General features: G+C 47.2%; 5 protein-coding genes across 12 annotated transcripts in view; 3 read left to right on the forward strand and 2 right to left on the reverse strand.

The window, feature by feature from the left end:
• Positions 1-2,118, forward strand: part of cxcr2 (chemokine (C-X-C motif) receptor 2) — a 3,757-nt gene extending 1,639 nt beyond the window's left edge. For both annotated transcript variants that reach the window (XM_029844882.1, XM_003962094.3), the window contains exons 2-3: positions 21-131; positions 227-2,118. In XM_029844882.1, the coding sequence (XP_029700742.1) occupies positions 21-131; positions 227-1,300 (1,185 nt within the window). In that variant the 3' untranslated portion in view covers positions 1,301-2,118. The remainder of the gene's footprint in view (positions 1-20; positions 132-226) is intronic.
• A 349-nt stretch (positions 2,119-2,467) lies between these two features.
• faima (Fas apoptotic inhibitory molecule a) lies at positions 2,468-5,481 on the reverse strand. Its single transcript, XM_003962093.3, has 5 exons — positions 5,303-5,481; positions 4,578-4,713; positions 4,258-4,486; positions 3,530-3,579; positions 2,468-3,229 (listed from the first exon to the last, which is right to left on the reverse strand). Exons 1-5 carry the CDS (start codon positions 5,449-5,451, stop codon positions 3,080-3,082), a joined length of 714 nt encoding a protein of 237 aa, XP_003962142.3. The 5' UTR covers positions 5,452-5,481; the 3' UTR covers positions 2,468-3,079.
• Positions 5,482-9,654, reverse strand: parp9 (poly(ADP-ribose) polymerase family member 9). 3 transcript variants are annotated; one of them, XM_011611895.2, is made up of 8 exons: positions 9,520-9,654; positions 7,960-8,842; positions 7,574-7,789; positions 7,272-7,487; positions 7,087-7,147; positions 6,469-6,935; positions 6,196-6,355; positions 5,482-6,117 (listed from the first exon to the last, which is right to left on the reverse strand). In XM_011611895.2, exons 2-8 carry the CDS (start codon positions 8,827-8,829, stop codon positions 5,843-5,845), a joined length of 2,265 nt encoding a protein of 754 aa, XP_011610197.2. In that variant the 5' UTR covers positions 8,830-8,842; positions 9,520-9,654; the 3' UTR covers positions 5,482-5,842. The 3 variants fall into 3 exon arrangements, with proteins under 3 accessions (XP_011610197.2, XP_003962141.2, XP_029700705.1); XM_003962092.3 differs by having other exon boundaries at positions 6,469-6,938; XM_029844845.1 differs by having other exon boundaries at positions 6,469-6,915; positions 7,082-7,147.
• Positions 9,655-9,678: 24 nt separating this feature from the next.
• On the forward strand, positions 9,679-21,477 carry parp14rs1 (poly(ADP-ribose) polymerase family member 14-related sequence 1). Of its 2 annotated transcripts, none has more exons than XM_029844815.1 (17): positions 9,679-9,876; positions 10,298-10,398; positions 10,520-10,550; positions 10,629-10,898; positions 11,008-11,232; positions 11,344-13,595; positions 13,673-13,897; positions 14,049-14,270; positions 14,399-14,447; positions 14,559-14,705; positions 14,798-14,860; positions 19,130-19,306; positions 19,400-19,603; positions 19,683-20,282; positions 20,352-20,488; positions 20,565-20,739; positions 20,841-21,477. In XM_029844815.1, the coding sequence occupies exons 1-17, from the start codon at positions 9,708-9,710 to the stop codon at positions 21,122-21,124; spliced, it is 5,331 nt and encodes a 1,776-aa protein (XP_029700675.1). In that variant the 5' UTR covers positions 9,679-9,707; the 3' UTR covers positions 21,125-21,477. The 2 variants fall into 2 exon arrangements, with proteins under 2 accessions (XP_029700675.1, XP_029700682.1); XM_029844822.1 differs by having other exon boundaries at positions 10,632-10,898.
• A 614-nt stretch (positions 21,478-22,091) lies between these two features.
• LOC101071190 (protein mono-ADP-ribosyltransferase PARP14-like) overlaps positions 22,092-25,325 on the forward strand; it is a 32,593-nt gene continuing 29,359 nt past the window's right edge. For 2 of the 4 annotated variants that reach the window (XM_029844793.1, XM_029844798.1), the window contains exons 1-12: positions 22,092-22,583; positions 23,055-23,096; positions 23,474-23,608; positions 23,709-23,785; positions 23,859-23,928; positions 24,010-24,099; positions 24,170-24,225; positions 24,300-24,420; positions 24,551-24,727; positions 24,837-24,919; positions 25,096-25,144; positions 25,227-25,316. In XM_029844793.1, coding sequence (XP_029700653.1) covers positions 22,236-22,583; positions 23,055-23,096; positions 23,474-23,608; positions 23,709-23,785; positions 23,859-23,928; positions 24,010-24,099; positions 24,170-24,225; positions 24,300-24,420; positions 24,551-24,727; positions 24,837-24,919; positions 25,096-25,144; positions 25,227-25,316 — 1,338 coding nt within the window. In that variant the 5' untranslated portion in view covers positions 22,092-22,235. The remainder of the gene's footprint in view (positions 22,584-23,054; positions 23,097-23,473; positions 23,609-23,708; positions 23,786-23,858; positions 23,929-24,009; positions 24,100-24,169; positions 24,226-24,299; positions 24,421-24,550; positions 24,728-24,836; positions 24,920-25,095; positions 25,145-25,226; positions 25,317-25,325) is intronic. The other 2 variants (XM_029844809.1, XM_029844801.1) reach the window with 2 other exon arrangements.

Consider the following 25,325-nt stretch of genomic DNA (forward strand, 5'->3'; position numbering starts at 1 on the left):
CTTATTTCTTGCGGCCGCAGGCTCACTGGCTCGGGGACGGTTTACACACGAGGGAGATGAAGCTGCAGCTTTTGCTGGTTACGGCTCTCAGTTGCTTGAGACCTTCCAGCCCACAAGACGGAGCGTGGCAGGTATGAAGGAGCGACTGTTGAACCTTTCTGTTGCTACCGTTGGTCATGTGTGGACAGGCGTCCAAAATGACGTGAAACTTCCTCTTGTCCCGCAGCCGCCGATGACTCCCGTCTTCAATTTTGAAGGGCTCCTGGAGGGCCTGGAAAACTCCTCCTATGATCTGTACGATGACAGCTCGGTTCCGTGCAACCTGACCGTGCCTGGATTCAATAATCTGGGCCTGGCGATCACCTACGTGTTTGTCTTTGTCCTTAGCACGGTGGGCAACAGCGTGGTCATCTGCGTGGTGTGCTGCATGGCGAAGCGTCGCAGCAGCACCGACATCTACCTGACTCACCTGGCACTGGCGGACCTCCTCTTCGGCTTCACCCTGCTGTTCTGGGGCGTGGACATCCACTACGGTTGGATCTTCGGCAACGGCATGTGCAAATTCCTGTCAGGTCTCCAGGAGGCTTCGGAGTACAGCAGCGTCTTCCTGCTGGCGTGCATCAGCGTGGACCGCCACCTCGCCATCGTGAAAGCGACACGAGTCAAGTCGCCCCGGAGGCCGGTGGTGACGGTGACGTGCGCCGCGGTGTGGCTGGTGGCCATGCTGCTGGCCCTCCCCACTGTAATCCAGAGACGGCACATGAGCACAGAGGACCTGGACTACGACATCTGCTACGAAGACAAGGATGAAAACACCGACCGGTTGTTCGTCGCCATGGGCGTCATGCACCAAGTGCTGGGCTTCTTCCTGCCATTGGGGATCATGACTGTCTGCTACAGCTCGACCCTGGTGACACTCTACCACAGGCACAATCGGCAAAAGCAGAAGGCCATACGCGTCATCCTGGCGGTGGTGTTCGCCTTCATCGTGTGCTGGCTGCCTTACAACGTGGTCCTGCTGATCAAGCTGCTCATTAACAGCAGCTTAGTGGAGGAGAGGTTGTGTGAGACCAGGTACAGTTTGGAGGCGGCCTACAGCGTCACCAAGGTGCTGGCCTTTGTGCACTGCGCCGTCAATCCGGTGCTGTACGCCTTCATCGGGGTGAAGTTCCGGAACCGCCTGCTGACTGTTTGTCACAAGCGGGGCCTCATCAGCAGCACGCTGCTGGCCACTTTCAAGAAGGGCTCGGTGAGCAGCGTTGGGAGCACCCGGTCCAGGAACAGCTCCGTCACCCTGTAGTTGAATTACCAGCCAGGGAAACATCCTCACCTCCCCTCCTCGGGGCAAAAAAGAAAAAAGAGTTATGTTAACTGTTGCCTAAGACAATTGGGAAGTCTGCACATGAAGCGACCGATGTGTGTGAATGTTGAGGGACGTTCTAGAAGACGGACGGATGGACGACTAAAAGGACATATTAAAATCTATACGAATGAGGTGCATTTTAATGCTGGTTGTGTCGTTCCAACAGACACAGCAATCAGTTGTCCAGACGTTAATCTGTCTGTCTGTCTGTCTGTCTGTCTGTCTGTCTGTCTGTCTGTCTGTCTGTCTGTCTCTCTCTCTCTCTCTCTCTCTCTCTCTCTCTCAAAAAAGTTCTAAATGGATAACAATAAAATGTTCAGGACATGTTGATAATGTATCAAGGACGATCTGATTAAATCTAGGTGATGTTCCAGATTCTGGAGGGTCTTTGACCTTTGATCTTCCAAAGATCAAAGCCAAGGAACATTGTTGGGACCTAAAGATGCTTTTGTTACCATAAGATATTTAGTTATCTAGTCTAGTTAATATTTAGTGTTTATCTCAGTGTTAGTCTCACTACTTAAGGCTTGAGCTTGGTCTGATTTTGGATCAGCTGACAACATTCCTGTTGTCCGTTTTTTTTAGCAGTTTTTACCAGCACAAGTATGTTTTGCATATTTCATACCGGAACATAGAGCTTTGATGTTGTGAAAAATGTGGTTTTCCCTGACTTGTGACTGAATGTGCAAAACAGGAAGAGGTTGAGAAATGATCTCATCACAGTGAGAATAAAAATAAAAACATGTGTAAATCGATGGTATTTCTTCACGCTGCTCGTGACATTCACTAATGCAATATATGTGCTTATGGATCAGTTCATTGCACTGTTTCATGTGTTCCTGATGTCTTCGCACTGGCGGTTCATTTCAGTTTGGATTAATGTGATTATGTTGTGCTTCCACATTTTCTTTGTGCGCGTCATTAATGTTCTCTCTTTATAAAGGAGCCAACCAGAAAATGTAGCTAAACGAGCACAAAAAGACTTCAAATTCTCTGTATTTGTGAGAAATATATAGATTATGGTCAGAGCCTCAGTTCTAAATCTGACGTCTTAAGCTATAGTTCCACGGTAAACCTGAAGATGGAGCCAGAGACCAATGTGAATAAATTTACACGGCAAAATTGCATTAAAAAAAACTTTATTTTCACAACACAAAATCCAAACAGAGACAAAAATGTATTTAAATAACAATGAAAAAAATCAATGGTTGATTCAGTAGCTTTTCTGGGGGAAGTTCTCAGTAAACCAACACCCAGTGATTTAAATTATTATTCAATTTCACAGACAATTCTAAAAGTTAGAATTTAGATCTCCAAGTGGTTAATTTAGCTGCCCGTCAATAGTTCTTCCAGTCATTAACATCACATATTGGTGATTGTCAAACACAGTAAATACAGTAAGTTGGTGCTGGCAGCTGCCTGCTAAAAGCTGATTACAAATGACTAAAATCCACACAGGCCAAATAATCTGTCTCTCCTCAGCAATTCACAGTAAAAGACGACACTCAGCACAACAGCCTCGTAGTATCGGATGCTCATAGAGCGGATCAAACTAGTCGCACTGGGCTGGCTGAAGAAGCCAGATGCGTGTTAAATAGTTGGTCTCTAACGTTGACGCCGGTGGAACATGAATCGCATGTTGCCTTTTAACGGGCCTAATGCATGTATGTATATACATCCAGAGTCCAGCCACACGAGTGCCACCGCGCCGCACTGTCACTCCACACATTCTGCTATCTCTGCACCATCCACGATCAGGGTGTGAATGATCCCGTCTCGTCTCTTTCCGCTGCTCACAGCCTTCACGCAGCAGTTGTGGTCGCCCAGTGTGAAATGGGTTTCCGTGCCATCGTCCACAAACTCGCCCTGCAGGTGTAACAGCTCAGATTAGGGCATTCCATACTGCACATGTGAGCTGATCTAGTCCACTTAGACAAATCAGATCACTTACTTACTTACGTAGACTTACACTACTCAGGCCTAAATTTTACTAGAACTTTAAAATGTATTTACCATCAAAACATTCATATGTTTAACCTTTCTATACGGTATTTGGGTACTACTATACCACTGACCGAAGCCTTGATTTCATTCATGGTTAAAAAAAAAGAAAAAAGATTAATGACAGAATTGGATTCAGGGACATGACCTTGTTGTTTTACTTACTGCTGTCTCAATATTTTGGCCGTTGCACCAAACATCCATGGTGTCCTTCTCTGAAACAGGGCAGAAATTAAATGTTGACGAGTGCTGAAAAACATCATCTCAAATAACACAGCTCATAAAAGTGAAATATATGTTGACAGAACTGAGCTACAAACTGAACAATGAAGATCATAAACTTTTGATATACAGGATATCAATATAGAGGATGATTTTAATAGTCTGTGGCTTAATATAAATATGCAAGTCGAAGCAGACATAAGCTACCTAAGGGTTCTACTGCCCTCTAGTGGTGATTAGAAGTACAGGACCTAAAGGGATTACAACATTGACCTCACTGGAGATGATGCAGCAATGCTGAGAGGCCCAGAAATATTGTGCCGACAAGGAACCTTTATTGACATTTTTGAGTTGAACTGGATCACCTCATTGATCTTTGCATGGTTGATTATGGAGGCACGTGGTTCTCCCTGCCCGATAGTGCTGTTGCTAATGCAGGTGACGTGGCTGATCAACTGCCAGCAGCATAATTATAAGAGGATTTGACTTGATGACACAGGTGGCTGGAGATGGTGTAGGGTTTAAAGCGATTGAGGAGATTAGCTGTCGTTGCGACATATTAGTTTTTGGTTCTTCAGGAAGACATCCCTTTAAACTAAAGTATATTCTCCCAGACAATTACTCAAAAGAGATATATCGCAAATTCAGTTTAAGGTGTGGATGATACTCACCCAGAACCACCCTGCAGTCGGTGCCGTCCAAGTTGAGAATCCATGTGCTGGTGACCTTTGACCTGTTCTCCATGTATTTCTTCAAGCTCTTGCCGTTGATCTCCAGTGTGTACTCATAGGCGAAACCGCTGACGGCGTCGATGTTGATGGTCGCTTTGGTTTCCGACTTCCCCACACTGAAAGTTTCCTTCCCGACCAGTTTGAACATCCAGTCCCGTCTCAGGATCTCCTGCAGCGAGGGGAATCCATTAGCAGCTCCTCGCTGGACTGAAGCAGGCAGTCGGACTGGGGAAATATCTATAGGCTACGTGATTTCATACCTTTCCGTCAACGTAGATGACCCTCTTTCCAGTAGTCGTGCCGTGTTCAAACTCTATCCTGTGGACTCCATCACTCAGCGCCACCTCCCACACGCCGGCGAGGTCATTCGACATCCTGTCTGTTTCCAACCTGCAGCTGACCAACATAAAAAACTAGCCGGCTTAATAGCCAGGTAATTACATTCCATGTGCGCGTAACACGATTTAAAGGTGAACGGAAGTGGACAAGGGACAATGTTTTAAGACATGACGCACTTCTTCGTGGTTCTGAACGTAACAAGTAAGAAATCAGCGCATCACAAGCTAAAAATGAGCTAACGTGAATGAATCACGGCTACAAATAACAGGAAGTTTCTGCCTGTTGCACAGTTATTTCCGGTGTAGTTTACAGAATAAGAGTTTGGGGTGTTTACACAACTGGTCAAATTCATAGATTATACACGTAAATATACAAAGCAGTCTATACTTATATCCCTCATAACAGTGTTTTTACATCAGTTCTAAAAATTAACTGATACCGGGAGAAAGTTCAACAAAAAAAGCAAACATTTATTTTAATTCCTATTCACGCGTGAACTAAAATTGCATTTAAGTTGAAATACCGGAAGTACTTGAAAGGCTATTTCCAGTTCTGATGCTACATTAGCTGTGATCGTTAATCACATTTTTATTCTGAAATATGTATTGCTTAAACGTTAATTACGATATATTATTCCTCGCCCTACCTCAAATGTCTGTAAACCTGTGGTTGAATAACCCCTTTTGTGGTAGATTTGCCAAGCAAACATGTGCGCTCAGCAGTGCCAAACAGACAGCGACACGCAGTTGCCAGGGCAACATGGGTCCGCCTGCGGGCGTATCTGACCACGCCCATCTTTTGCACGAAAAAATGACAGCAGGCATGTTATTTAAATTTGAATTTAATGTCCTCGAAGGAAAAATCAGGTACGCTTGATTTAAACAAAGATTGTACTCTATTACATTCATTTATGTGTAGCAGGGTATTATGCATAACAAATGCAGCCTTTCACCCCTTAAAAATGAAATACACTGTTAGTTTCACAAATTCTACTGGTGCAATTGTGTGTAAATTGTGTAATAAAATATTAAACATAACCCATATATGTGACTTATTGGAAGCAGTCCTGCTATCTGCATTAATAATTACTCAAACACTTAACCTTGATTTATAATCGCATTGCTCCTTTGTTTTGTGTAACACCGCGGGATGTGCTCCTAGCTCAGAATGTTCAGGTATTCGTGTATTATGTTTTCTTACAGGTGATGATGTGAAGGGGCAAAGCTTGATAGCCAGTAAATATGACAGAGATGTCACCTCCTCCACTCAGACTGTCATACCGGACCAGCGGGTCTACATCCACAGGAGGTGGCAGGATCAGGTCAGGTTTACCAGGGGCAGACTTTCCTGTCAGCACATCAGCCTCCACAAAATATATATATTCAGAAACTGCCTGACTCCAGATGTTCATGGCTGTTGACACTTTGCCAGTGAAGTAGATGCCCTGTCCCTGGGCTGGTTCTGTAGTAAGAAGTCAAACAGTTCTGTTAAAACCCATTTTCAACACCGTTGACAACAGTGCAGCACGCCAAGCATTACCATCAGGTGGCGCAAACTCTGCCTGGAATCCGATATGGCTGACCATATCACAGAAGTGTGCAGGGATGCGCTGCAGCATTCTCCGGGTTGTAAAAGATTTCATTTGGTTCTTCTTCAGGCCAAAGATCATCCTCAGTGTAGGATTCTCTACACTTTTAATCTTTAACAAAAAAAAAAAGATTTCACAAATTCCCGCAAACAACTCGTCATACGCGAGGGTTACGACCAAAGAAAGCAGCACAGCTAGTGTCAGAACATTTTTGTATACTGTACCTTAACAATCTCCAGGCCTGCAGACCGGAAGTCGGTCGCTAAGAAATGTGATCTGGGATTGGGAATCTCACGTCGTTCATACTGCAGGTTTGTATTTGTATAACTTGAGAGCAGCTTCGCCTCCTCGTTCACAAAATCCTTCTGGATCTTACAAAGCATGTTCTCCACCGCCAAACAGGCAACCGCTACATTTACAATGAAATCTCCATTCAAAATTAGGCGTGCCACGCCTTGGTTTAAAAACTCCTCGATGGCAACGTTATTTTGGCAGATTATTTTGGTAAGCTGCAGATATTCTTCTTCCCCAAAGTGAGTGATGAAGTTGTTCTGGATCTCTCTCATCACCCGGCGATGAATGAGGATGTCAGAGAGCCACGCGTAAGCCTCTTGTCTTGATTCCTCAGAGGAACCACTCACGCTGAGCTTTGCAGTAGAATCTCCCATCCCATCGTCTTGCTGCTCAGTCACTGCTGAGAAACACAGTTTGACACAATTATTCGATATCTATTTTGATGCTAAAACCTTTGGAACTTAGACAGAGCTATGAGCGGCACTAAAGTCTGCCACAGGTTAGCATTAGCATGATTTGCATTATGTTTACAGGAAGCAGCACAATACCCTTTGTGGGTGGGGGGTTGAAAGTCTCTAGCTGGAGAGATCTCATCCGATCTTCAAAAGCCTGGAAGAAGACAGTTATCACTGGACAGATGTTTTCTCCCATGACACAGTTTGTTTTTTTATCTTCACATTGAAATCAGCAACTCAGCGACTTTAAATCTCAAGTAAGATTTCTGTCATCAAACCTTAAATGTATTGTGATCACTGGGGTATATCACAAAATAAACCTCCATCTTCTTCGAAGAATTTTTTGCAAACTCGAGCACAGCCGTTGTCATGATCTGGGCGACCTCTTCCCTCTCAAAGTTCAGGCCTCCTGTGCCGATGGCGGGAAATGAGATTGACTGGTGCGACTTTGCGGCCGCCGACTGCAGACATTCTGATACTGCATTTGAAAGAATCTGCAAAGGAAGAATAAATGGAGGGGCAGAAAAGGTGAAAAACCTGAAAGGAGGAATTCAAGCTTCCATATACAGCTACACTCTACCTGATGCGCTTTGTGATTGAACTTAGAGATGCACAACGCGTGATACACCTCTGTACAATGCAGGTTGTAGGGTCCTGTGGTGATGATACTTCCATTAGCAGCCCTGGTGCTTTTAAGTTCTTCTTCCATCTTCGGGCCAGCTTTCTTCAGTATGGCCCTGGAGATTTGACCACTGTTCCAACAGTCTTTGACTGCTGTGTTAACAATCACATCCGTCTAAGACAATTAAAAAATACAGCAAAGACTTACTGTAAACCCAGTGATGAATCATATAAGAAAATGTTAAATCAAATACACCATCGTACGCACATCAAAAAGGTCAGCCAAGTTTGCGTTAGCATGATGCACTAAGACCAATATTGGGAGCAATTAGTATTGATTCTTACCTGCTGCTCTTCAATTTGACCCTGCTTCAGTGTCAGCTGGACAGTTCCCAACTGGACAGTGTGTGTCGAGCTATGGTAGGTTTTTGCAGTCTTGTTTCCTGCTGAGCTGCTGGCTGAGTGAGTAGAAAAAATCCTTTTGCAGGCCTTCTCCATTTCGGTCACAGTTCGGTCATCGATGTTCACCAGTAGGATTTCCTTCAGATACTTGACTTGGGATTTCTCACAAAACCATCTGACAGATCTGACTATGCTGTCGGCACACTGCGGCAAAGGGTAGCCAAACAGTCCAGAGCTTATTGCTGGGAGGGCAACTGACTTCAGATGGCACTCCTCTGCTCTCCTAAGACTGTTCAAAACAGCACTGTCCAAGAGCTGTTCAGCCTGACGGAAATTAGGCGGGGAGTGGCGTGATATTTTTGGGCCCACTGCATGGATAATTACTTTGCATGGTAAAAGTCTAGCGGGCAGAGCAATCGCCTCGCCTGTTTTCAAGACACCAAACTTTCTGACATGTTCATCGCTGTCCTCTTGAATTTGGGGACCTCCGGCTTTAGAGAGAGCCAGAGCAATGCCACCAACATGTTGAAGGCCTTCATTAGCCGCATTGACGACAGCATCCACAGGGAAATTGCTAAGATCTGCTTTGTGGACCGACACCTTCACCCCTGAAACGAGCGCCTCGAACCTCTTTTCCGAGACGGGGGCTGGTTTTTTAATCGGCATAACGGACCGGTAGCCTTCGGACGCCGTGCCACTGACGATGGCCACACATCCAAATTTGCTTTGAAGAATATCATTCAGAAACAATTCACAACTTTTCCAAATGGTGAATGAAGGTCCATCTAGGGGAATATCAAACAGACTGGCCATGTTTGGCAGAGATCTACAAAAAATAGTTAAAGTTAAACACCTCAACACCCATCATAAAACAAGAATATCTACAATGATTCAGCAGACATCAATTCACTGATTATAATAAAATTCAATTTATAGCAATCGCCTCGAATTCTATAGTATAAATATATTCTATATATAAATTCCGTGTGGTGTTGTTCGCCTCCCTTCCGCTAGAGGGAGCAGAAAAGTATGTAAAAGTCATTTTTCTAGATACAATCAAGTAGACATGGTAGAATATGTTTCTAAAATTCATAAAAGACACAGAATGGGTTACGATCACTTTATAATAAACTATTTTTAGGTGCTAGTAGCCCACCCTTTAGAAATATGTGCAAATGCAATACAAGCGCAGGCCAAAACAGAAAGTAAAATTAAGAATGAACCATTTGCTACTTCAAGTGACCTGCTTTATATTTTAGTGAAGCAAACCGACATTACATCAAGAATAAAATACAAAACTTATGTAATTTGGTGCGACTAGGAGTAGCTGACTGATTATAGTCGCTTTTCGAGAATGGCGCTAATTAAAACATCAAGATAATAACAACTTTAGCTAAGAAAAAAGAAGACGGTTGCGTGACAATGACGCAGTACGAAACGGCACACGAATTACAAAGACTAAACAGCAGGGGCGTAAAAAAGGTGCTGGGATGTGACACTTACCGTCCCTTCGTAAAACTTAATAAAAGTAATCACGTAATGTGTGATTAGAAACGCTGGGATAACCTAAACGCCAGGAGACTCAAGCCTTTCTTTCTTTACAAAACAGCGCAGATAAAAACCATTTCCGTGTTCCGGAAACAAAAGTGAAAGTAAACCACGACTCCGAAATCAGACGACGAACCGCAACGATGGAAGTCTCCCACGATCTGCTGGTGGAGCTCGAAGAAAACAACATATGTCGGCTTAAAAATAAGTTACTGAGGTACTTTCAGAGCAAAAAGTCAAATGGTGGTGAGTGTGAGGTGGATTATAAAGAGGGAGACAGGACGGCTGTGTTACGCTTCCGCAGAGAGCAGGGTGAGTTTGGGCTGAAAAAGTAGACCCTTAATGTCCTTTCTTTGCTCTCTGTTTATTGTGATTTGATTTGTACAACGCGACACAAACCAACCTCAACCTAACATTTTTCTAAATTTTGTCTAACCCCAACACACACAGACACACACACACATTCTTCAATGTTAACATCAGTTAAACATCAGCCTGTAATGTTATGATTAAATTGTGCAGCTCAAAACTGGAGCGGCTTTTCCACTCCTGGATTTCCCCGAGAAATAAAAAGTAAGGCTAAAGCACAATAAGGAAGTGGATTTGATATATCCACCCATTTCTGTTGCCGACATACAGAAGGCCAAGGATGAAAGTTGATGTGAGGGATAGAGTGGGGCATTAAATGTTTATCCCACATGAGAGTAATCTCATTTCTATTAACCACTCACAGATCAGAAAGGTGTGTTGGAGAAAGGGTCGCATGAGATCACTGTGGACAAGTGTGTCCTGAAGATGACAGTGCGTCTACTCACAAACGAGGCCACAGTGCAGGTACGTGTACGGTTACATCACTATAAAATGATCTATCTATCTTTCTGGGACATGTACAGTGCAAAACTGATTCCACAAGATAATCATTAACAAATTTTCTTTTATTTTCCTTCACTTCCAGGCAACCTCATCTCACACAGTCGCAGTGAAATGTAACTAACTGAAAATAAACTCATATGTGTGTCATCCTGTGATTCTTGTCTCAAAGCTTGTTTGTGTCTAATTAACAGCAGATATCGGTGACAACCAGGCGAAAAGGGAGGAGTGCGTCCCTGCGCCCGAAGGTCAGGCACACGCCGGGGGTGGAAATGACGAGACAGCGGCCGAAGCGGCCTGCCCCACCTCGGCTCTTTTGGCAAATGTTCCAGAGAATAATCAGAATTTTTTGAAGTTGCTGGTGCACAACATTTTGAAAGATGGTGACTCCAAAAATCCAGTCTTCAGTTTTGAATTCCTCCCTGACATGACTTCAGCTGTGGTGACTTTCCAGAGTGGAAAAGGTACTTTACATGCCAGGATTAATTCTTTTGCATGCCTGACTTTTAACTGCTTTTCTTCCTGAATGTACGGTTGCGTAATGAGCTTCTACTTTTGTCACTTCCATCACAGAAGCCTCCGATTTCGTGACAAGATGCCCTCAAAACGCTAGGTTCATAAAAATGGGATTATTGGTCCAGCTTCTGGAGGTCACACACCAAGTTCTTGTTGAAGGTGCAGAAAACATCGGCAAAGAATTCCTGGCATTGTACTTTGAGAATGCAGGTGGGGAGGTGGAGAGTGTTGTGGTGGATGAAGTTGATCAGTCCGCCATCATCACCTTTAAAGAGCAGAAAGGTATGATTTTGAGATTGGCTGAGCCCTCCGTACACTGACACATAGGAGCAATCATCACAGCAATTTTTAGAGGTTCAATTCTGAAGTGTGATTGTAATTTTCACCTTGTAGCTGCTCAGAACATCTTGAAGAAGAAGCACACCATCGATGAAAAAGAGATCCAAGTGTTTGCCTTTCACAAATCGTTGGGGACCGCGCTCTACGGGCAGGAGAAGCCCCGACTGACTCTTCCGAAGGCCATCAATAAAGCCATCGACTGTGCCGTCTGGACATACATAAATTCCAATCAGGGTGCGGCGGAGAGCATCCATAGCGCCCTGAAGGAGCACTTCTGCATTGTGAACCTTGACCGAGCGACCGTGTGCTTGAGCCCAGCGCCGACGCTGAAACAGCATAAGAACGCCAAAGCCATTATCAACCAGTGGGGGGAAAACGTGGAGGCCACTTTTGTGCAATCTGTTTCAAAGTTCAGGTGTTTAAATCTTTCTCCAGAATCAGAGGCGTGGGAGGAGAGCACGGAGGTGATCAGGCAGATGCTTCTGAAGGAAGATGTGGCTGTTGTGTCTGATAAAGCCAAAGGAGTCATATCAGTGGCGGGGCCTGTGGATGTTGTTGAGGGAGTGGAGCAAAGTCTTTATGAAGCCACGAACAAGATCAGAAAACGCGTGCAGAGACAGAAGTTGAGCAAAACCGAAACTGTCAAAATGCCCCCAGCACTTCTCAACATTCTCTTTCAAGGTGGTGTGAAGGAAGAGCTGCTCAGTGTGTACCCAGAACTGGAAATATCAAATAGGAACGATAGTCCAGATTTAATAGTCACAGGTTTGATGGAAGAGATTGTGGAAGTACAAAAACTTATATTTAATAGAATGTCAGAATTAAAATACCAGAAATTAGACATGGATCCCTTTGTGCTTGAATTGCTCAAAGAGGAGCAAGAAGAAAAACTTACAGATATGTTTCTCAGATCTCATGGAATTAATGCAGCACTTAAGATTAGTGGAAACACTCTGCAGTTAGTCGCTGTTACCGACGGGGCTCTTGTAGATGCCGAAGACCATCTGGGAAAACTGCTGATGTCTCAGTATGTGGATGTTGAAGACAGTAACGTCCTTAAAACACCAGAATGGGATGAATACGTCCGTCAAGCAGAGAATGCTAACAATAAGCTAGCCAGCAGAATTCGGATCCGCATTAAGGATCAACAGGTTGTAGTTTCTGGACACAAGGCTGTTGTCATAAATGTTAGCAGGGAGCTTGAAGACTTTTTAAAACAGAACGCTCATGTTGAGGAAATGGTGGCGATCAAACCGGACATCATTTTGAAACACATTAAAGCCTTTGACAAGTCTCACATGGAGAAACTACAAGACAAAGTAGCTTTGTCTTACAAATATGAGGCCATATGTCTAAGTGGCTCAAGAGCTGATGTTCTGAAGAGCAAGAGTCTGGTGGAAAAGCTGGTTTCTTCTCTCATCTTTGAAACTTATGTAGTTTCAGTCCCTGGAGCCAAGAAGTTGTTTCAGAATCTTGACAGTATGAACTTGCTTTTCAATGCAACCGGTTGCCTGGTTGAACTCGTGGACGGCACCAGTGGGCAGGGTAAGCCCACCAACGTACCCAAGGCCCTGTGCCAGCTTCAGACCGTGGATGGAACTGAAATATTCGTCTGCAAGGCAGATATTTGCAGCTACCCGGTGCATGCGGTTGTGAGCTATGCTAATCCGGATTTCAGATTTACCAGCGGTCTTCAACGAGCGCTCCTCAAGGCTGCAGGCCCCCAGTTGCAGGAAGATTGTGACCGCTTAATCCATTTGAAAGGACGACTCAAGCCTGGAGATAATGTCATAACTGCTGCCGGGGGCCAGCTTTGCTGCAGGAACATCATCCATGCAGTGGCACCTAAGTTAGATGGAGGTCAAATAATATTTGTGAAGAGAGTGGCACAGTTGAAAAAAGCCATTAAAGGCAGCTTAGAACTTGCCGAAAAGAAGGGTTGTGTGTCCGTGGCCCTGCCCGCTCTCAGCATTACCTCAGGCTTTCTGTTAAAGTTGAGCGTAGACCCCATCATCACAGCCGTGAGGGAGTACTTTGATGAGAGGCACAACAACGTTGTGTTGAAGAGGGTTCATTTTGTGGACACCTGCGACGAAAATGTTGCAAAGATGGCGGCAGCTGTCAGAGAGCAGTTCAAAGACCACTGTGCCCCTCAGGCCTCCTCTTCCTCACCAAACCTGCCCTCTACAACCACCAGTACTTCAGCAGGGAATCAAACTCCATCCAACCCAAACTGTTTGGGTCAAGTGCAGACCAAAGAGGGCTTGAACATAACTCTTGTTGTAGGGAATATTGAAGATGCCACGGTAATTAATAATAGCGTATATTCTTTGCTTCTTTTCTCAGAATTTGAAAGTCTCCATTTCATTTAACGCATTTCCAGACGGACGTGACCGTGAATTCTGTGTTTAATGATCTGGATCTGAACCGAGGAGCCCTTTCAAGAGCCCTTCTCCACGCGGCTGGTCTGCAACTTCAGGACTTTTTAAAGGCCCAAAACTCAAGTGGAACCTTAGGAGAGATCATCGTGACTGAGGGATGCCAGCTGAAGAGCATGTTCGTCTATCACGCAGTCACGCCTGCCTCGTACAATGCTCAAGCAGTGCAGGTAGAGCTGTGCCGTTTAGGATTTGTCTTTACGGTAGTTTGTCTCACTCTAAAGTGAGGCCTCAAAATGGTTAACTTTAAAATGTTTGGACTTCAACTGTTGAGATTGTTTTATTCGTAAATGAAGCAACATTTAATGCCCCGGTTTCCAGGCCTTAGGTGGAATTTTCAGGGATTGCCTAAAGAAGGCAGAGGACAGCGGGATGACATCAATATCGTTCCCCTCCATCGGGACCGGAGGACTCGGCTTCCCGAAAGACCTGGCAGCCCAAATGCTGTATGATGAAATCTTAAAATTTAGTAGCAAGAGACAGACTAAAAGACTGGCGGAGGTGACAATCATCCTTTACTCTGGAGACACAGAAACTCAGCAGGTAAAGAGGATGCACTTTTGTTCCATGTTGCAGGTTTTAAATCATTGAAATCAATGAACATTACCTGTACGGCTTTCTTAGTTGTGAGAATATTAAGAAACAACTCTAAACTTTGTATCCATCTTCAGGTGTTTACTGCAGAACTGAAGAAAAAATTCTCCAAGGACACAGGTTCAGGTAGGCATTTCAGTATTTTAGGTATATAGTATTTTTTATTTCTAATATCAATGCTTAGAATTAGGCTGTTTCCTAATTTTAACATTATTGGATTTAATTTTTGTATTTTAGGTCACTTCTCTAAAATTGTCTCAAGTTCGGGCATGTATGAAACCAAAATAGGCAGCGTGACTATCCAGGCAGTCACGGGGGACATAACCAAAGAGACCACCGACGTCATCGTAAACTCCTCCAACAACACATTTTCTCTCAAGACAGGTTAAATCAAACTAGCGTTACACCAGTTTGATATGCTACGTAATATGTGTAATAACAATAGCAATAACACAAGATATTCACTCCTTTTGTAGGAGTGTCAAAGGCTATTCTGGAAGCAGCTGGTCAGGCAGTTGAAGATGAATGCCAAAAGCTTGGTAAGAATGTTTACAGTATTTACTGTCACGGACCAGACGAGAACCTAAATGCGACACCAGAGTTTGACTGAACACCACATTATTGTCAGAAACAGACAACAGGCAGGATTCACCGGGGAGCGAGCAGGATAGAATAGTCGGGGACAGGCAAGGTCGAGATCGAGCAGAAGGCAGACAGGGTTTACCGGGGAGCAGGCAAAACAGAATGGTCAGGAACAGGCAAGGTTGGAACCAGGCAGGCAGGCAAACAGGAAAATGCTGGAAAGTCATCTGAGCACGAATAACGATCTGGCAGGGAGCAGGTGTGCCTTCGGGAACTAAGAAGGGGGCTCATTAGTGTCCTGATGCACAACAGGCCAGTGGGGCGAAGCGACTCACGGGCCCGCAGCTGTGACAGAGCTCCCCCCTCAAGGGATGGCCCCCGACGTCCCCAAGGAAAGTCCAGGGTCGCCCTCCTGGAAAGGGGGAAGGGGGGTCAGAACCCCTGTGACCCTGATGACTCCAACCCACGGTCCTCGTTCTCCGCCTCCACGTCTGGTTTGGGCCTCCGAGGTCTGGCACGACCTACTCTCCTGGGTCGTGAAGGCCAATCCGGGTGTCTGGTGTGGAAGTCTCGAATTAGCTTGTCCAGGATGTGCCATGCTGGTACCCAGGCCCTCTCCTCAGGTCCATGACCCTCCCAGTCCAACATGTATTGGAGGCCCCTGCCGCGGGGTCGGGAAAGCAGGAGACGACTGACTGTGTATGCCGGGCCCCCATCCACTAGCTTCCTGGATTCCACCTGAAGTGGCAGAGCCTGTATGGACAGCCATACGCATTGCCTCACTCTGTATCTAGGGGCCGGGGTCCAGTGCCGGTTGGCCGCCGCCTCGTACCGGGCGCCTGCCCTCAGAAGATTGGCCCGAGCCTGGGCCCACATCCGCCTGCAACGGCGGGCATAGGCTTCTGCAGAGGGACAGGATGCTTCATCTGACTGTGCCGGGAACAGAGGGGGTTGGTATCCGTTGACACACTGGAACGGCGACAGGAATGTCGCCGAGCTGATCAGAGAATTGTGGGCGTACTCGACCCAGCCCAGAAAGGTTGACCATGTGGCCGGGTCCTGTGTTGCCATGCACTGGAGGGCCGTCTCCAGGTCCTGATTCCTCCTTTCTGTCTGGCCGTTGGTCTGCGGGCGGAATCCTGAGGACAGACTGGCGGTGGCTCCCAGATGCCTGCAGAACTCTTTCCAAAAGATATAGGCTATCTGAAACTACACTCTCCGGTAGGCTGTGAAGCCGGAAAATGTGCTGGATCACCAGTTGGGCAGTCTCCTTTGCCGATGACAGCTTGGGCAATGGCACTAAGTGAGCCATCTTGATAAACCAGGACCTCTGCCCTGACTGGGTCAGGCACGAAAGAGCCGGTTGTTGGGGCAGGTGCTAGGTCCGGGTTGACTGCCGGCCACCCTCCGGACTCTCTCCTCAATTCTCCAGGTGACTGCTGCCACGATACACGGGGAAGGAAGAATGTTCTCCGGGATCCCCCCAGGGCCTTCGTCCTCCTCCCCTGTGAACTGCCGGGAGAGGAAGTCTGCCTTGCTGTTTAACCGAGTGAAAAACAGTGACCACTGAGCCTGACGGGGGTTCAGCCTCTTGGCTGTTCGAATATATTCCAGGTTGCGATGGTCTGTCCACACGATGAAAGGCAGCACAGCACACCCACCCAGTGCCGCCATTCCTCCAGTGCCAGCTTGACGGCAAGCAGCCGATTTCCCACGTCGTAATTCTTTTCCGTTGGTGTCAAGCGGTGGGAGAAGAACGTGCACGGGTGCAGCTTCTGGTCCTCCTGAGCCCTCTGTGACAGTACCACTCCCACCCCCGTGTCGGAGGCGTCCACCTCGACCACAGACTGGCAACTGGGGTCTGGTAGTTGCAGGATGGGGGAAGTCACGAACCGCCTCTTGAGCTCTAGGAAGGCTGCGTCTGCCTCTGCAGTTCAGGCAAACCCCGTCTTGGTTCTAGTAAGCGACGTGAGTGGGCCTGCTGCAGAGCTATAATTTTGAATGAAGCGCGAGTAGTGGACCCCAGGAATCACTGTAGCTGCTTGCGGGACTCGGGGCGCGGCCAGTCCACGACCGCCGAGACCTTCTCCGGGTCCATCTGGATGCTCCCTGGCGCAATGATGAAGCCTAGGAAGGACACCGACGGGGCGTGGAACTGGCACTTCTTGGCTTTTACGAACAGCCGGTTGTCCAGTAGCCGCTGTAGTACTGGCCGCACATGCTGCACGTGCTCTTTGAGTCCTTTCAAAAAGATCAAGATGTCGTCCAGGTAGACAAAGACAAACCGGTCTAACATGTCCCGGAGTACGTCGTTAACTAAGGCCTGAAAGACGGCCGATGCGTTGGTCAATCCAAAGGGCATTACAAGGTACTCGTAGTGGCCGGCCAGGGTGTTGAACGCCGTCTTCCACTCGTTGTCCTCCTGTATGCGAACCAAGTGGTAGGCGTTCCTTAAGTCCAATTTCGTGAAGACAGTTGTTCCCTGGAGCAGTTCGAAGGCGGAGGCGTCGAAAGGAAGCGGGTACCGGTTCTTCACGGTGATTTCGTTGAGCCCCCGGTAGTCGATGCAGGGATGCAGAGACTTGTCCTTTTTTCCACAAAGAAGAACCCCGCACGGAGAGGAGGACGGCCAGATCAGCCCCGCAGACAGAGAACTGGAGATGTACTCCTCCATGGCCTTTCGCTCCGGTTCAGAGAGGGAGTAGAGTCTTCCCTTGGGTGGTGCGGTGCCTGGGAGGAGGACAATCGCGCAGTCGTACGGTCGGTGCGGTGGAAGGGAGGTTGCCCGGGCCTTGCTGAACATCTCGGCGAGGTCTTGGTACTGCTCCGGAACCCTGGCCAGATCTGGAGGCGTGACATCAGGAGTCGAGGTTCCCCTCAGGGCTGGCGCTGGTACTAGGCAGGACCAGTGACAGTCTGTTAGCCCAAGACCAAGGGAGCCCAAGACCAAGGGAAAGTGCGGCCCCTCCAAGATGTGGAAGCGTATCTCCTCCCGGTGGTTGCCCTACAGCAGCATTGTTACCGGGCCCGTCTGGTGACGGATGTTCCCCAGGTGATGCCCGTCCAATGCTTGGGCTGGGATGGCAGATGCTAGTGGTTCGTGTCCGAGGCCTAGCTGCCGAACCACCTCTCCGCCAATCAGGCAGGCGTCAGCACCAGAATTAACGAGGGCAGCTAGGTCCTGTGGTCCCCCGGGAAGTAGGAAGCAAACCTGGAGTGAAAGGCGGGGACGTTGAGGGGAAGCAGAAATAGGACTCACCAGTATTTCCCCAGTTACCGGTGAGTCGGGGCTTTTACTAGACAGGTCGCCACGAAATGACCTTGTCCACCGCAGTAGAGGCACAGGTTGAACTGACGCCGCCACCTGCTAACCCACAAGCTGCATGGGTTCCTCCTTGCTGGAAGACGCTGCAGGCCGAGGAGTAACTTCCGTCGAGAATTCGCCTGCCTCTGCGAAGTGTCGCCGCGGGGCTCTCTCCCGCCGACGAGCCTGAACCCTCTGGTCCACTCGGATTGCTAAGTCAATGGCCCCATCCAGCAAGCTGGGGACATTGTAGGCCACTGTTGCGTCCTTAATGTGGGCTGCTAATCCGTGCAGGAAAGTGTCCACTAACGCGGCAGGGCTCCACTGGCTCCTGCTGGCCGGGGTGCGGAAATCAATTGAGTAATCAGACACAGACCTCTCTAGAATAGTCGGGGACGGGCAAGGTCGAGATCGAGCAGAAGGCAGACAGGGTTTACCGGGGAGCAGGCAAAACAGAATGGTCAGGAACAGGCAAGGTCGGAACCGGGCAGGCAGGCAAACAGGAAAATGCTGGAAAGTCATCTGAACACGAATAACGATCTGGCAGGGAGCAGGTGTGCCTTCGGGAACTAAGAAGGGGGCTCATTAGTGTCCTGACGCACAACAGGTCAGCGGGGCGAAGCGACTCATGGGCGAGATTGCGCGCAGCTGTGACAATTTACTAGTGTTAATTTACTTTATGGAACCTTTTCATGTTCTTCACTGTATCTAAAGAGAAAAAGATAAACTTAGATATTGGAATTTAGATATTGGAACCTGCAAGTGAGGATGAGTGAATATTGAATTTTTTCAGTTTTAGCAGTCAGCGAAATTACAAATTTGACACATTTAAGAGGGTCTGAGAACGTTACAGCAGCACAGCACATGCTAATTATTTCAATTCCTGGGAATTTTTAATGAATCAATCCACATTCTGCTCCAGCTGCCAGCCCAAACGCAGGCATAATAATGACCCAACCGGGAAACCTGCAGTGTAAGAAGATCGTGCACGTGACTGGGCAGACCAAGGCTTTCCTGATCTCCAAAGTTGTGAAATCTGCGCTCCAGATGTGTGTGGCAAACTCGTACACTTCTGTTTCATTTCCTGCCATCGGTACAGGTGCGTTTCATCAGCAGGATGTTTTGGGCTTCACCCCGGTGGGTGCAGGCTGACTCTGGGTATCATCACCTTGGTCATGTGTGTGTATTTTAGGGCAGGGCAATATTAAAGCAACCGAGGTGGCAGACGCCATGTTTGATGCCGTGATCGATGAACTGAGCCAGAACAGTTCTACTACTCTGAACACAGTCCGGATAGTCGTTTTCCAGCCACCAATGCTGAATGACTTCTACACTAGTATGCAGCAAAGAGAAGCCAGTGCTACAAAATCAGCATCCTGGTTGTCTAAAATCAAAGGTAAGAACCACACAGGCAATAATGTCGAGGTTGGGATTTCTTCATGATCACAGGACTCATCCTTATCTTTCTTCTGTAGCGTTGTTCACTAGCAGTGCAGACAATCCACAAAAAGAAGGTGGTTTCATCAAAAGCGTGGAGGTGGAAGCTGTTTGCTTTCACATCTGTGGCAAATCACAGGCTGCCGTGGACTCCGCTAAGAAGAAGATCAACGACCTGATATCCAAAGAGCGTTCTACCAACACCATTGCAAACAAGGCCATCCGCAGCCTCTCTCAAGCGGACCACCAGCGCCTGACTGACATCCAGACGACCTTGAATGTGAAGATAATGGATGGAAGCCAGAAGGGCACGCCGTCACTCACCATCGAAGGGCTTGGCTACGACGTACTAAAAGCCACCAATGAAATCTTGGAGATGCTGGGAAAAGCGAGGGAACGGGAGGACCTGAAGGTGAAGATGAATCTGGCAGGGAGAGTGGCAGCCTGGCAGTACCAGCAGGGAAATGGGTTCCAGAATTTTGACTCTACTGCCAACTATGAGCTGGAGGAAGCGCTTCTAAACAATGTATCAAGTGTCGACATTATAGTCCAAGGGCAACTCTACACGGTTCAAATGCCAAGTGGACCAGCTACTGATAAGCAGGGCAACAGCCTACAGATAAGGCGCGCTGACAAAGGTATCTTACACCTTTTTGTGTGCCATGAAGCGATTCCAGATCAGGTCGATTGATGATTTGTGTCAACAGATGAAGACACACCCAATCACTGGGACGTGATGCCGGCCAACACATCGTGCCACACTGTCACCCTTGCAGCAGGGAGTGAGGAGTACAAACAAGTCGAGAGAAAGTTCCAGGCCACATGCGGGCAGACCATTATTTCGGTAGGCTACAGAGTGTTTGAGAGGTCAAGTGTTTTTCGACGACTCAACTGTAATAACTAACGTTTCTGTCCTTAAGATTGAGCGCATCCAGAACCCGTTATTGTGGAAGACTCTGCAGATTAAGAAGCGGAACATGGAGCAGAAGAATGGGCATCAGAACAATGAGCGGATTCTCTTTCACGGCACCAGTGAGGAGACTATAGCCACCATCAATGCAAACGGCTTTAACAGGAGTTACGCTGGGAAGAACGGTGAGGTCATCCAAAAGGCTTTTGCTAGATCTGAAATTTTGAAATAAATACACAGCAAGCATCTCAAAAACTAACTCCTGCACTGTCTGCTGCCTCTTCAGCTGCTCATTATGGTAACGGGACGTACTTTGCTGTCAATGCTAAGTACTCGGCGCAGGACCTCTACTCCAAGCCCAATCAGAATGGTGACAAGCACATGTACCTTTGTCGGGTGCTGACGGGCGATCACACCCTTGGACAGAAAGGCATGGTGGCCCCGCCGCAAAAGACCTCCAACTCTGTTGAGTTGTTTGACAGTGCTGTGGACAACCAGGCCAATCCTCACATTTTTGTGATCTTCTCTGACAACCAAGCCTATCCTGAATACTTAATTAAATTCAAATAATCTATTGCCTTATACAATCATAAAACACACAACTTCTGGATTTTCATGGTCTTCCAAATGTTTTTAGGTAATTATTAATTAATATTATTTCTATTGATGTATATCACAGTTGTATAGCTTTACTTCCTGGCTTAGTGAAGCTCTGAATGGTATGATTGTTTTCCACCTATTAAAATCAAACAGTATCATCTTGTAAACTACATATGCTGATTACCCAAAAATTTCGCAGAGATGCAAAAACTAATGTTTGGTGCCTATTTGCTGGGTAGCATTTTGGAAATTCCTGCTGCCATTAATTGTGTGATTTTTTGGATTATAAAAGCATGAGGAACTTGAAATAAAACTGAAACTTACTCAAGTCTGCATCTTTTCTTTAAAAAAAATAACACAAACACGCAAATCACATGTAGAGTTGTATTTATACCTTGCAGGACAATGTTTATTACTGCTTTAAAGAAACAATATAAACAAAAAAGATTCTTAAGGTATCCAAACGGTCAGGAAGAAACTTAGAAGTTTTATCAAAAGCACATATGTCCTCTGGCACCACCTGCGGGTAATATGGTGGAATTACAACTCAATTACCGGTGGTGATGGCGTGTGTGTGTGTGTGTGTGTGTGTGTGTCGGGGGGGGGGGGGGGGGGGGTTAAAAGTAAACATACACAAAGTCTAATAATAAACATATTTTCTACGGAAACAGTCTGAGAGCATCTGTGGAAAGAGTTTTCCTTTTGGTTGGCGCACCACAACCTCACAGATCCCCTCCTCAAAAAATAACTAATAATAATAAAAATCGTCAGCAAACTAAATCATAAAATCTTCTTACTATTTTTATTTTGCTGAACTACGCCGGGGGACGGTAACCATAAGCCGGTGCTTCGCCGCACACTCACATTCCTCGCTGGGGTGGATGTTCGCCGCATTCCCCACCCTCCAGCTCAGGTGCGCCCGTCTTTTGGAAGTTCAATGCGGAAGTTTTACAACTTCACCTCCGTCTGATGGTTGTGGAACCGAAAAACCCCCACCTGTGTTGACAAGGAAGAAGCTGTAGAAGACGGTAAACAGCCTTGTGGAATTTCGGGGATCAGGTTCCAACCAGGGTTCCGCCTAATGGCAGCCGCAGGTCAGACGGACCCGAGCGAGGACGCGCTGCTCCCGGCCGGGCTGCCGACCCACGGCGGCAGCGCGGAGAAGCTGAGCCCCTCCGCCGTCAACAGATTGTTGATGGAGCTGCTCATGTACTTCGGGAGAGCCGCGTTCCTGCTGTACCCCGTGTACCTGTCTGGGTACCTGGGCTTCAGTGTCAGCTGGGTTCTGCTCTGCATGGTCATGGTCACCTGGTGGAAGAAGAATCGCCAGTGGAAAGACAGCAGAATCGGAACCGCCATCGAGTTCGTCGACAATGAATCGCAGGTGGTCCACAAGGAGCTGCGAAGCGCCCTTCAGATGGCTTCGTGGGTGTGTACGGAACCATTGTTTGGGGTGGGGCGTGTGTGTGTGTGTGTGTGTGTGTGTGTGAGCTGGGCCTGAAGCTGAAGTTTTGCTGCCTTGCTCCAGGGAACGCCGGCAGCACTGCGATTCGGCTTCTGATGGAAAGATGTTGGACCAGTTTCTTGCATGATTATTACAAATGCAGATATTTCTGTTGCCGTGAAGGCTCAAGCTCTCCGACACCGTGTTACCATGGCTACAATTATTATAGCACCACGTGACAGGTTGAGGGCCGATTTACCGAACTTTAGAATACCTCGCTGACATTTGTAATTCCATTTTATTTTGTAGGGAAATCTAAAGATAAAGACTTAGCTCGTCGTTCTGGGCACCAACCCAGTGTCTTTGGTTAATTCAGCTGGTTTCTGGGTTTGCACATGCTGCTGTGTTGGTTGTGTTGAGCAGAAATTCACCTTTAATGCTTGTGACCCCCTGCAGGTTCACTTCCCTGAGGTGGAGAAGGTTGACTGGGTTAACAAGGTACAGTAATGACCTGATTTACCCGTTTTTCTATGTTTGGTGACATTGTTGGAGGTCAGTATTCAAAATTGCTGATGTCCTTTGCATCTTTAAAAAAATAAGTATTGGCACCAGAGTGAGAATAACTGTATTAATACTGTAAATATTGAAACAAAGGGATGTTTTTGGATCCACTTACCTTGTGCTGGGAGCGGGTTTCACCTGTTTGATTGCTCCCTTTCTACCTGAAGATCAGCCAAGAGACTGCTGATCTGAGCCGCTTTTTAGGATTTACAGACTAGTTTGGACACCCCTGTTGTTCTCGGGGCTGTGAGGTGTTACCTGTAATAAATGCTGATGAGACCGTGGTACTGCTCTGCTCTGATTGCAATGTCCAGGTGTTGGAGCAGGCCTGGCCCTTCTTTGGGATGTACATGGAGAAGTTCCTGAAGGAGAACATCCAGCCGGCCGTCAGGCTCTCCAGCCCTGCGCTTAAAACCTTCGCTTTTACAAAGATCCACTTTGGAAACATCGTGAGTTCGTTTGAATCTGCAAGGAGCTGAAATGAACGCCATCTTTTCCGCGTCCGATGGCTCTAAAGATGGTTCTTTCCACCCGTGTTTCTGCTCTCAGCCACTGAAGATCAAAGGGATGAAGGCGTACACGCACGAAGTGGACCAGCGGGAGGTGGTTCTGGACCTGGATATAAGGTGGGTAAAGACACATTTCTCCCCTCAGATCTGGTTCCCGTGCATGACCCCTGCGCTGTCCTGACCCTTGCAGTTACCTGGGCGACGTGGACATCGACGCCGTAGTGAAGGAGCCGATCACAGCTGGAGTCAAAGGCTTAAAAGTGGGCGCCTGTTGTACGAAACCGCTCCTCCTCGTAGGTGCTCGGCAGGTTTGATTCAGGTGTTTGTGCCGATCGTTGCAGCTGACGGGGATGCTGCGCGTCATCTTGGAGCCTCTCATCGGCGTCGCGCCCCTGGTGGGAGGAGTCACCTTCTTTTTCATTCGCCGCCCAGTAAGCAGCGACCCATCTTGTCATCGTCCCGTCGTTGGAAGTCGTTCCTGTAACTTTTGTGTTTCCCCAGAAATTAGAAATCAACTGGACCGGTGCGACCAACCTCTTGGACACCCCCGCCTTCAGGTGAGTTCCGCCTGGCAGGCGCCTGAACTTTCCTCGTTTGGACCCCTGGTAAAGTCCCTCCGTTTTGCCTCCAGTTCCTTGTCTGAGGAGGCCATCATGGACATCATCGCCTCTCTCATGGTGCTGCCCAACCGCATGTGTGTGCCCCTCATAGACCAGGTCAAAGTGGACCAGATGAGATTCCCGCTACCTCGCGTACGTAAGACACAGGAACCAAGTGGGATTGAAAGTTCCACGCTGGTTTATTCTGGGTCCTTCTAACGGACGGATCATCTTGCAAATGAACGCAATGTTTCATGGAATTTCAATTTGGTCTGCTGTGCAGGGTGTGGTCAGGGTCCACTTGCTGGAGGGCAGGGACCTGGTGGCCAAAGACACGTACATGATGGGTTTAGTGAAGGGCAAGTCGGACCCTTACGCTACCATCAGAGTCGGCAACCGCAATGTCAAAAGCAAGACCATCAAAGAGAATCTGCACCCCAAGTGGAATGAAGTGTACGAGGTAGAGAGCTGCCGTCTTTGACTGGTTTAATGCAGGTCTACAAGTTTGTTTCTAGTAAAAATTAAACACAAACACATTAAGCCAATATATTTTCTGTTTCTGTGTGTAGTTTGTTATCCATGAAGCTCCTGGCCAAGAGTTGGAGTTGGAGCTATATGACGAGGATACGGATAAAGATGACTTCATGGGACGGTTAGAAACCATCAAATATCATCCAAAAACTGCAGTTTGATGATTGTATTCACTGGCTGTTTTTACTGAGACGCTCATAAACATCTAGACATTAAGTGGCTTTCTCGAGACAACCGACGTGAGTTTAAAAATAGAAAAAGTTTCTCAGTTTTCAGGAAACAACTCTTTCATTTTAGATTTAATCTAGACTTTGGAGATGTGAAGCAGGAGAAGGAAATGGACAAGGTGAGCTTTGATTTCAGTGTGGAAACACAGCGAACGGCTCATGTTGATGTTGATGAAACGCTCTTGATGTGACCTGCTGCAGTGGTTTGAGCTGGAGGGGGTCCCCCATGGAGAAGTCCACCTAAAGCTCCAGTGGCTTTCCCTCAATGCTGATCCCAGCCTGCTGACAGAGGTGAACCTT

Source organism: Takifugu rubripes, chromosome 1 (genome assembly GCF_901000725.2).
Source record: "Takifugu rubripes chromosome 1, fTakRub1.2, whole genome shotgun sequence".
Taxonomy (NCBI): Eukaryota; Metazoa; Chordata; class Actinopteri; order Tetraodontiformes; family Tetraodontidae; genus Takifugu; species Takifugu rubripes.

What these genes read in the sequence shown, in the direction of transcription:
- parp14rs1 (XM_029844815.1), top strand. Translation starts at nt 9,708, where the DNA reads ATGGAAGTCTCCCACGATCTGCTGGTGGAGCTCGAAGAAAACAACATA. An exon ending in CAAACGAGGCCACAGTGCAG is followed by an intron (nt 10,399 to 10,519) that starts GTACGTGTACGG and finishes CTTCACTTCCAG; the next exon opens with GCAACCTCATCTCACACAGT. An exon ending in AGATGAATGCCAAAAGCTTG is followed by an intron (nt 14,861 to 19,129) that starts GTAAGAATGTTT and finishes ATTCTGCTCCAG; the next exon opens with CTGCCAGCCCAAACGCAGGC.
- parp9 (XM_003962092.3), bottom strand. Translation starts at nt 8,829, where the DNA reads ATGGCCAGTCTGTTTGATATTCCCCTAGATGGACCTTCATTCACCATT. An exon ending in TCAATCACAAAGCGCATCAG is followed by an intron (nt 7,488 to 7,573) that starts GTAGAGTGTAGC and finishes CTTCCTTTGCAG; the next exon opens with ATTCTTTCAAATGCAGTATC. An exon ending in AGAGTTTGCGCCACCTGATG is followed by an intron (nt 6,118 to 6,195) that starts GTAATGCTTGGC and finishes TTCTTACTACAG; the next exon opens with AACCAGCCCAGGGACAGGGC.
- faima (XM_003962093.3), bottom strand. Translation starts at nt 5,451, where the DNA reads ATGGGCGTGGTCAGATACGCCCGCAGGCGGACCCATGTTGCCCTGGCA. An exon ending in CAGGTTTACAGACATTTGAG is followed by an intron (nt 4,714 to 5,302) that starts GTAGGGCGAGGA and finishes TATGTTGGTCAG; the next exon opens with CTGCAGGTTGGAAACAGACA. An exon ending in CGACTGCAGGGTGGTTCTGG is followed by an intron (nt 3,580 to 4,257) that starts GTGAGTATCATC and finishes GCCCTGTTTCAG; the next exon opens with AGAAGGACACCATGGATGTT.